Raw genomic sequence first — 10802 nt, 5'->3', positions numbered from 1 at the left:
CCTTACCCGACTCTGGTTGTAATGGCCAAAGTTGATTTACGAAAATCAATTGCCTTATATCTTTTTCCAATGTTTTGAGTAAAATATTGGTGGCGGCTCCAAGAACCCTTCTTTTTACGAAAACCGCTAATCCATGGAGGGTTCCGTTTGGGATTAACATAGATTGGTGAGAATCATTTAATAAGTATTGTTAGTCCGATGAGGTCTCAGTTTGAGAATAAGTCGCCCTAACAATCCAACATTTTCCAAAACTTTTAAAAAAGAGTCCTACCATCGTCGCGAATGCCAACGTCCGTTTCGGCGGGTGGCGACACCATGGATTTTATTGAAGGACTGCCAAATTCCAAGGGAAAACAAGTGATCTATGTGGTAGTGGATAAATTAAGCAAGGCTGCCCACTTCATGTCCCTAAAACATCCCTACACTGCTATTGAAGTTGCTCAATCTTTCTTGGACAATGTGTTCAAGTTACATGGTTTTCCAGACTCCATAACCAGTGACAGAGACCCTATATTTGTCAGTCAATTCTGGAAAGACTTGATGTCACTTCAAAGGGTTCAGTTACAACTCTCCTCAGCTTAGCATCCCCAAACTGATGGTCAATCCGAGGTTGTGAATAGATGTTTGTAGACATTCTTGAGATGTATGTGTTGTGATACTCCTCATGAGTGGTCTCAATGGCTTCCTCTAGCATAATGGTGGTACAATACCAACCATCATACTTCCATACAGTGGAGTCCTTATGAAGTTATGTTTGGCCAACCTCCTCCAATTTACCTTCCTTATTTACTAGGGGAGTCAAAGGTGGAAGTAATTGATAGAAGTTTGCAGAAACAACAGGAGGCATTAAAGTTAGTAAAGTTTCACATGAAAAAGGCTCAAGAAAGAATGAAGTAATTGGCAGATAAGAAGAGAAGTGATAGATCCTATGAAATTGGTGATTTTGTGTATGTCAAGCTCCATCCATACAAGCAGATTTCAGTAGCATTCAGACCTAATGCCAAACTAGCACCTAAGTACTTTGGGCCATTTCTGATCGAAGATAAGATTGGAGTTGTAGCTTACAAGATGAAGCTTCCAATGGGGTCTAAAATCCATGATATTTTTCATGTGTCACAGCTTAAAAGGCATGTGGGTGAAACACCAGTTTCAAGTTCCCTTCCTACAAATTTTGATGATGTTATGGGAGGCAAAGAACTTGAGAGTGTAATACCCAATTTTTTTATCAAGGGCATTTTCGTAAATTTTCTTAAAGATAGAGGGTGTTTGGGTAACTCGGAACGAGCTGTTCCGAAAGCGGAATGGGCCGTTCCAAGCACCAAAAAGAAACTAAGTTTAAAGATTGAGAACGGGCCCAGAACGGGCCGTTCCAAAAGGAGAACGGGACGTTCTGGTTTTGGAACGGGTCGTTCTGGAGGGAGAACAGGTCGTTCTAGAAGGAGAACGGGTCGTTCTGGATGAGTCTCAGAACGGGCCGTTCTGATTTTAGAACGGGCCGTTCTGCTTTTTGGGAACGGGCCGTTCCAAATTTAGAACGGTCTGTTCCAGTTCAAAAATTTGTGTACATATGAAGGATTCGGAACGGGGCGTTCCGAATTCAGTACGGCCGTTCCGGGTAACTCAAGTTGCCTATAAATAGGAGGTAGGGGGGTGAAAAATTATAACTGGAGAGAAGAGAATCCTAGAGAGAGAAAGAGGAGAGAGAGAGAGAGAAAGAAAGAGAGAGAAGGAGAAAAGAAAAGAGGAGAGAGAAAGAGGAATCCAGTAGAGGAGGTTCTGCCAGGGGAGAGAAAAGAGGAGGGAGAGGAGGAGATTCTGCCCGAGTTTCGGTCCTTGTTTAAGGAGAGAGGTGGAGATTCTGCCCGAGTTTCGGTTCTTATCTAAGGAAAAGAGAGGAGGAGGTTCTGCCCGAATTTCAGTTCAGGTTTATCCAAGTAAGGGTAGTGCTTATAAAATTAATCTAGTACATATGAACATGATAGGAATAGTATAATTTTAATATGCTACTTTATGTGGAGATTTTCATTTCACATAGTATAATTTGGATCAATTGATGGTTGTTTTAAATATTTAATTAATTATATTATTATTATATTGACAAATTGGCATGGTTATGGTTATGTTTAATTATGGAATATGCTATGTGTATGTGGTTTGGAAAAGTAAATAGGACTTAAAGGAGTAAGGTTATGGTATGGATAGATCTCTTGGTGAGATCAAGATATAATCTTTGGAAAAATATGGAATTTGGGAATCCCATGGTGAGGATTCCAATGTGGAACTTTTCCAAAGATTATATGATAAACCACTTCAGATGTTAGGTGGATTCTGAAGTATTCCTCTAAGTATTCTATTTGCTACCGGTATGGGTCTAGGCCGAGTCATACCGATGGTTGAGGTGGCCTCACCAGGGTTACGTGACGACGTAATCCAACTGTATATTTTTCATGAGAGGTTAGGTGTGGGACATGGGTTGATGACATGTTTCACCGTATCAACACTTGGTTTGGATGGTGTTGAGGCCAACATTTGGTTTGGATGTGTTGGTTACATCATGAATTATACAGTGGTGTGACTTTGTTTTGGATGTGGAATATGTATACATATGGTATGGATTGTATACATTGGTTATGGATTATTTTATTATCATAAAATATGTATACATTGGCATGGACGTGTATACATTATATTTTGGGTTCGTCTATATTTAGCTTGAAAATGACTTGTTAGTCTGGATAAATACTGTGGATAAATATCTGTTTAATGATATTTTATTATGATGTACTATGGGTGGTTTTATATGTGCTAACCCTTATATTTTCATGATGTGGACTGTGATGATCTCACTATGTGAGGGAGCAGATCAGGTATGAGGCTTTGGGATAGCAAGGAGTCTTTTGGATAGCTGCTTTGAGAAGTGGCTAGGTTTAGAGCTTGACCAGCACCTAGGGTGTCTTATTTTGATGTTTTCATGACATTGTAATTACATTATCTTTTTGGATTACTGTATAACTTTACTGAGGATGATGACTCTGTTATAAAAGATTATGTTATATATTTTGGAAACAATTTATATGCTATTGTATATTTACACTCTAGTGTAGCTGACTCTTATTCTATTTTCTTTTATATATATTATTTATCTTTGGTTGGTTCTAGATGTGACGGCCTAGGGTGGGTCGTTACAGAGAGAATTCTGGATAGAACAACTGTCAAGAGAGGCAACAAAGCTGTCACCAAGGTGTTAGTCAAGTGGAAGCACCAGTTAATAGAAGATGCGACTTGGGAGTTCTTCTTTGACTTGAAGAAGAAGTATCCAGATTTTAATGCTTGAGGTCAAGGATTTTTTGAAGGCAGGGGAATTGATGTAGGAAGTTAATAAGGAAGCCACGTGGCAGCCAATCAAATTAATTTTGATAATCAGTTTAATTTTCATAATTCTGTTAGGATTTTTCAATTTTGTGTTGTTGGTTGTTTTAGTCAGTTGGTGCAATGCACCACTATTTAATCTTTTGAAAATAATCTTCTTGTAATCTTTTTCTCTATTTTGATATACAATTCTTCGGATTCATCTTTGAAATCCCTAAATCCGTAAGTTCTTCGAATAATCTCTATTCCTAGAACTACCGTCATCACATTATTGTCTTGAATTTCTTGAGAAAAGAGTTGAAAGTAGGAAGAAGTAAGGAGAAACAGAGAAGAGAGGTTTTATGTAGCAAAATTAAAACATAGCAAATATGTGGTGTGGAGGGGTGTTGCTTAGAGGAAAAGTAATTTATAGTCTTGTTATCATATCATATAGTAAATAGGAAAAAGGAAAAGAGCATAATGTTTTGTTTATACTAAAATCCTATTTCAAATTAAAAAATATATATATAAAAATAACATTAGGATAAATTAACTGTACAAACAAAACTATTTATTTAATTCTAAATATTAATAACATCTTTTAAGGATCAACTTGATACTCTAAGGTTTAATTTTAATTTATATTAAAATAATATCTTATCAACAAAAATATACTTCATAAAAATAGATTAATCATTATCAATTTTAAAACACCGGTAGAATATATCTATGAACCAAAAACAAATCTTCTAATTGCTCTAATCTCTCTAAATAACTCTTGGTAAAAACATTCTACTTATTTAATTTATCAACTAATATTAACAAGTCTTCTGAAAAATAAATAACGAGTTGTCCTAGATGCAGACACAATTCATGTTGGTTTGTAACATGGCAAATTTTTCAAGTTTTTTTTTTATACAAAAAAAAATAAAAACCTAACCCACATAAAACAAACACAACTTTGTTGCTTTGTCACATGAGTGTTAGGAAATTTAAAGAGTTGAGCCATCTCACATGGCACCACATGCCATGCGAAATAAGACAAGTGAAAAAACAAGCACAACCACACACTCATTTCTACTTTGATTATTGAAAGTTCAGAGACAAATTGGTTCAATTCTGAGGTCAAAAATAAAATTTCCATGATGCACAATCTGATCTTGCTAGTTAATTCCATCCTTATTTTCTATTAAATTATCATACCATACTCTAATGAAATGTGTTATAAAAAATGAAGGGTCTTTTTTTCTTGGGTACAATAAAGGAGGCAAAAGGTCAATACAAAACCCAAGCAGACACAACTTGAGTGAGAAGACCAACCAAGGATGCAAATTATATATTACTTTTATCCCAAGTTGATTCCATGCTCAAATTAAACTAGCTCATTTTCATAATATGATCAACATTAAATCTTCACAAAGAAGTTTCAGAGTTACATTAAGCAGAACTAAGGAATAATAATTGCATACTGACAAAAATGTAGTTTGAAAAGTTTTTAAGACTCGGGTATATTCAGATGAAAATGTTGCTAATACAACAACTTACAACAACAAACCTTTAATAAACCTCATGAATTATATAGTTGGGTCTCTGCCCATTATTCTTTGGAAAATCTTAACAACACATCTACATTAAAATATCACAAAATTTTCTGACCGAACTCCTAAGTTTTCACAAGTTTGATCCATAGATGAGATCCTCGTTCTTGTATATCTGCAAGAGAAGTAAATGGCCAACTTTGTCAACAAAATATAGATTTCAAAATGTATTCTGATGCAACCCCAATATCAGAATTATATAAAGTGTAAAGACAATTCATAAAACGATGGATACAGTATATCCAAACAATATGTAATCTGAATAGGCTGTCTGATTCTTGAAACCTAGAAAATCTGCCGTCTCAATTCTTAAATTCACTCCACCAAGATGCTTAAAATAATAATAAATATTTCGTTGAAAAAAAAAAATTCTCAATTGAGAGTCCCAGTTAGGTTACTCAATCATACTACAAATGTAAAGTAAGATTGAATTAGAATAATAAGTTGTTAGGGGAATTCCATAAATAAATTCTTCTGTGAATAAATTGCTTCTTTAATTCAAAATATGTAAGCTGGGAAGGAATATTTGCATCATCAGCTGAGAAGGAATATATGGATGACCAAAAGTATCTGACTACTAAAATTTAAATCAGAAAAACTTGCTGCAGATGGTGAAAGAGCCAGAATCATACACTCATTCTACAACACACTTATACATTAGAAAAAGGGAAATGAAATAGTTATGGATATCTATTCATACTTGTGTTACAAGAATCATATCAGCCAGGACAAAATGGAGAGAATATATATCAATTATACACATAAAATTAAGAATAATAGGCCATTAGGCATGCCCTCCCAGTGATACGGTCTATTTGTATTGATTAAACTCAAATTCCATCATTCATATTCCAATGGTTACTAGGATTCATATATATTTTTTAAGTAGAGTCCTAATTTTGTTAAATGTATTAAAAACAAATTGTCCTTTTAGCTGAGTCCTTGTTGGTCCTTTTACATAAAAAATAAAGGCAGATTTCTGTATTAACTTTTTAGCACATAGCAAAGGAATTGTTTTTGTGCTATAGTTTGCTATTGATATGGCAACTAACTGGCATACATACATCAAGCTAATTCAAAGCAACTCATGAATTTTAGTGCCTAAGTAGGAAATTAATTCCGGGAAAATTTTAAACACAAGAAAACATTAGCAAATCAAGAACAAAATAAATAATGAGAAAGTAAAATAATTTTGCAGGAATCTCAAATATTATGCTACATGAAGCCAACAAGTACCAATAACATGGTGAGAAGTTGAAGTAGCATGCACAAAGTTTAAAATTTGAACTCTGGTGTCGTCATTGTAATTCTGATGGATTAAAAAAAAAAAGTATTGATAACATAAAAAACAAAATTTTCTTTTAAAATACATTTATAGCAAACAAAAGATCTTCAATTTCACAAACACTAATGCTTTGTTTGGAAGAGGGAAAGGATTTGAAGGCAATAGGTGATAAATGATTTGAAGGGAATAGATAAGAAATAGAATGAAAATTATAGTTGTTTGGTAGGATGGAAATAGAAGGAAATTATAATTTTAAACAATATTTTTTTTAAAAAAATAATTAAATTTAAATATGATAATTATAAATATATATCTTTTATTTAACTTTAAAAATAAAAATATTATTATTATATTATAATAATTTACTTGGCTAAATTGATCATTTGATCTCCTTATAATATCAAATCCATAGTTTTGGTCTTCCAATTTTTAATTCAGCAAGTTTAGTACCCTATTTATAAAATATGCAATTTTGGTCTCCTAGTTAAATATTCATTCGTTGATCAATGAAATTGTAACATTATGCATGATTTGACATTTGGTAGATGGCTTGACAATTAATATTTAGGATAAATTGTACTTTTACTTCTCATTTTTATACCAATTTTCATCCATTTTACCATTTTTATAAGATAAAAATGAAAACTAAAAGTACAATAAACCTAAGTATTAAATGTCATGTCATTTACCTAATATGTCATGTCCAATATTACAATTTTAACTATTAACATATGAATATTCAACAAAGAGACTAAAATTGCAAATTTTATAAAATTTGGTAACTAAAATTGCAAAATTAAAAATAAAGGAACCAAAATTGCAAATTTGATTTTATAGGAGAACCAAAAGTACAATTTAGGCTAATTATTTTTATTTTAAATTATTTATTTAAAAAATAAATGAATATAAACAATATATAATTGATTATAATTGTTAAATAGTCAATTATGTTTATTCATAGTTGACTATGGTAATACATAGTTGACTATGATACGTGTTTTAGAACACCAAAGATGAACAAATGAAATGATGTATTTTGTCATTTTTTGAAATTCCATGCAAATCCTTACAAATCAATCATCGCCCCCAAACAACTTCATGTTTTTAATTACCTATGAATCCTCTCCTCATAAGCTTATCTGCAACAAGAATTAAAGCACAATTTGGACAGAACAAAAAACTAAGACTGGAAAAGCTGGAAAGAAAAAGGATGACGCAAAGTTGCAATGGTGTGATCAATTCCATTCATGTGTTTGTGTGGCTGTGTGTACTCCCATTAACAAGAGAGTTATCAAGGTTATGCTAGTGTTCACAGCTCATGCCGTAAACCTCAAGTAAAAAGCATAAGAGGACAAAAGACTGAATATTAGAACCAACAAAGCAACAATTATGCATATTTCAGTTTTCAGCAATCAAGAGAAATTATAAAAGAATTCCTGATTCAAAGTATTGATTTCATTTCACCAAACACAATTTATCAGTGATAGCCTTAAAAAAAATCACAATTTCAATTTTCTTGTTAATTGAATTTGACAGGCACTTAATCTCGTCCAGAGCATAAATAATGCCTCTATAAACGGATTAAGAATAAAAGAGGTCATTTTCAATCCATCTTACTCTAAGGTTTACACTCTTAAACTATGACAAAATATCATTGACCAACTGTTGTAAAACATGATCTACACCGACTTCAAACTCAATCTTGAAATTAAATTTTATTACAAGACTGTTTTGAGAGTCTCGAGCTTATACCTTTATTTCAAGCCTATATTAAATTTTAAATAATTCATCCCATTCCTAAATACATTTTGATTAACTCTCATTTTCTAATATTGATTTTCAGTGGGCACAACTGCACAAGTATGTTATCTCCGAATTTTGTCATTGTATATTCCATTCATGGATGAAACACATACCCATAAAAACCAGAATACACATCACACATGAAAACAGAAAATAAAAGATGACAAGAAAAAAGACCATAATCAACTGAGAAATATTGGTGAATACAATAAAATGAACAAACTTCTCTTTGAAAACCTAAAAATCAAAAATGGAAGAAAACCTGACCAGTTAGTCACAATGTAACAAGGTAAGCAACTTAAACAATTGCAAACAGACATGAGGAATGGAAAATAAAACTTTTGAAGTTGGCAGAATATTTAAGCCTCAAACAAATAAAATTTTCCAAGACAAAATAATTCCCAACCTGAACTTATCGGTTGGAGCCTGACAGAGCTTCAAACAGTCCACAGCAACTCAACCAGGAGGTCTTTTGCACCACATGTGGAGTTGATGCAATACTAGGCTGCATATTGATTGATTAAGAAAAGACAAACAAATTTAAAGCAATTGTCAACAAAAAATCATCAATACTAGGCTGCATAGGCATGAGAAAAATGCAAAAACCTTATTTTCAGAGCATTCTGCTGTGTCAGAATCTTTAACATGTTCTGCACCAATTCTAGATTCAGGGATAGGACTATGAGACACTGATGCTGATACTTCATTGTCAAATTCCCTTGGCTTAGGTTCCTCCAAATTTAATGTTCTAACATTCTGATCAGAAGAGGGATGTTCTTTATCCTCATTTTCCTCCACAGCAAGATCAGTTGCTTCTACTTGAGAATCCATTGTTTTCTCTAATAAAGCATTTTTATTATCAATATCTTGCACCTCAGGTACAGAAACCACTGCTTTAACTGGATCAGCAGAAGATTCCACAACCAAATCACCGGTCTCCTCAACCGTAACGTTTTGAGTAGTTGATGTCATTTTGGCGTGCAAAGACTCCATGGATTTAACCAACTCGTTAAATTTAACTGTCTCATTTACAGAATTATGAGATTCATCCTTTGAGTTCTTCACAGTTCCGCTTTCATCACTTGAACTGCCAGAGTTCCCGTTCCCATTCCCATTTCCAATATCAGATTCCTTGGCAGACTCAACATGCCCAACACTCCCATCTTTGCTCCCAAAACCCTCCTCAGATTTCACATCCGACTCTATCAGAACAACACCTTCTTTTCCTCTTTCACTTTCATCACTCTTAGTATCACCAGGGACTTCTTCCAAGTCCTTGGAAGCAGCATCTGATGGTTGAGCACCTGAAGGGTCCTCCTCCTCCACATCTTCATTGAATGCAAGATCATGGTCACCATGTGAAGGTGAACCACCCTCACCACCATCACTTCCTTTCTCATCTTGGGACTTCAACTCATCACTCCCTAGCATTAATCATTGAATCAATCAGTTTCACAACAATTGCCAATCAACCAACCCCAATCACCCTCCCTCCCCCAAAACCAAAACAGAATCGTGTAATTAAGAATTTTTTTGATACAAGAACTTTCAGTAGTTTAAAAAAAAAAAAAGGTACAGTAGCTCTAAAAAGCAGATTGTATCCAACCAGTCTCTGAATCATTTAGAATTACAACAGTAAAATCTAATCTCTTTTGAATGAGAGGGACTTGCAAGAGGCATAATCCACAAAAACCACAATCAAACTAAATGCAACAAAAGAGGACAATTAACAGACACCCATCTGCCCAAAAGGACCAAAAACAAATCAAATTTTGAAAAAGGAAAAAACTTTGCATGCATAAAGTTGAGCAGTGCACAGTAGAACAGAAAGTACCTTGAGGGATGGTGGTTGAAGGGGATTCCTTTTCCTTCTTTTTCTTGGCTGCTTTCCTCTTCTTAGCACCTGATGGCATGATTGAGGCTAGGGACTATAAAATAGAGGGCAGCCACAAATGGTGGGTGCTGTCCCTTCTCTTTCTCTCTCTTACTTTTTTGGAGTGGGCAACCCCAAGATAAGATATAGACCTGTTGTTGCTGAAAAGGAGAAGTAGGTGGAAGAAGAAGGAAAGGTGAATGAAGAGAGAGAGACCTTGTGTTTGAAAATTTGTTGATTAATATGTAAATGATGGGTCAGTGGAAAGAGATATCCTTCGCTGGTTGCTGACACTTGGATTCTGTGACGTACAAACAAATGCAGAGTGAAGGTATATCATAATGTATTGTGTGAAGAGTACTAGAATAGAGTAGTTACCGACATAGCACAAGTGGGAAGCGGCTTGTGTATGTCTTGTCTTGAGAAGAGAATACACTTTATATTTACTCTCATGCTTTGGATGGAGGGTTTTTTCATTCTTAGACATGTATTTGGGCAATTTCAACTTCATTTTTATTAGTCAAATATTATTTAAATATAAATTTTATTAATTAAATATTATTTTAATATGAACAAAAATTATATTTGAAGTGTTAGATCGATGCTCCATATTTCATGACAGAACTTATAATGTCAAGAAGCATAGTTAGTATGAATAGGGGTTAATTATTATTTTCAATATAAATCAATATTTTATACCTTAAAAAAAACTACTAGATTAGGTAGTTTAATGTTAAATTAAATTGCCATAACATTTACTCACATTTCATAAGGTTACTTGAAAATTTTTTAAATTACATTAATATTTCTTTTTCTTTTTAATCTTTTTATTTTCATAATAACTTTATTAAAATTTATATATAATATTTTTATTTTATTATAAATCTATCAAAAA

General features: G+C 33.4%; 2 protein-coding genes across 3 annotated transcripts; one reads left to right on the top strand and one right to left on the bottom strand.

The window, feature by feature from the left end:
• The first annotated feature begins 315 nt into the window (after nucleotides 1–315).
• On the top strand, nucleotides 316–7875 carry LOC145954904 (uncharacterized). Its single transcript, XM_083069591.1, has 4 exons — nucleotides 316–516; nucleotides 733–843; nucleotides 958–1206; nucleotides 7768–7875. Exons 1-4 carry the CDS (start codon nucleotides 316–318, stop codon nucleotides 7873–7875), a joined length of 669 nt encoding a protein of 222 aa, XP_082925717.1.
• LOC109812444 (uncharacterized) lies at nucleotides 4829–10286 on the bottom strand. Of its 2 annotated transcripts, XM_029274212.2 has the most exons (5): nucleotides 9869–10286; nucleotides 8641–9458; nucleotides 8441–8539; nucleotides 7344–7370; nucleotides 4829–5061 (listed from the first exon to the last, which is right to left on the bottom strand). In XM_029274212.2, exons 1-3 carry the CDS (start codon nucleotides 9945–9947, stop codon nucleotides 8447–8449), a joined length of 990 nt encoding a protein of 329 aa, XP_029130045.1. In that variant the 5' UTR covers nucleotides 9948–10286; the 3' UTR covers nucleotides 4829–5061; nucleotides 7344–7370; nucleotides 8441–8446. The 2 variants fall into 2 exon arrangements, with proteins under 2 accessions (XP_029130045.1, XP_020231998.1); XM_020376409.3 differs by lacking the exon at nucleotides 7344–7370 and having other exon boundaries at nucleotides 9869–10283.
• Between the last annotated feature and the right edge of the window lie 516 nt (nucleotides 10287–10802).

This window comes from Cajanus cajan, chromosome 2 (assembly GCF_000230855.2).
Source record: "Cajanus cajan strain Asha chromosome 2, NIPB_CcT2T_4, whole genome shotgun sequence".
Classification (NCBI taxonomy): Eukaryota; Viridiplantae; Streptophyta; class Magnoliopsida; order Fabales; family Fabaceae; genus Cajanus; species Cajanus cajan.
This window is presented reverse-complemented; position numbering and strand designations above follow the sequence as displayed.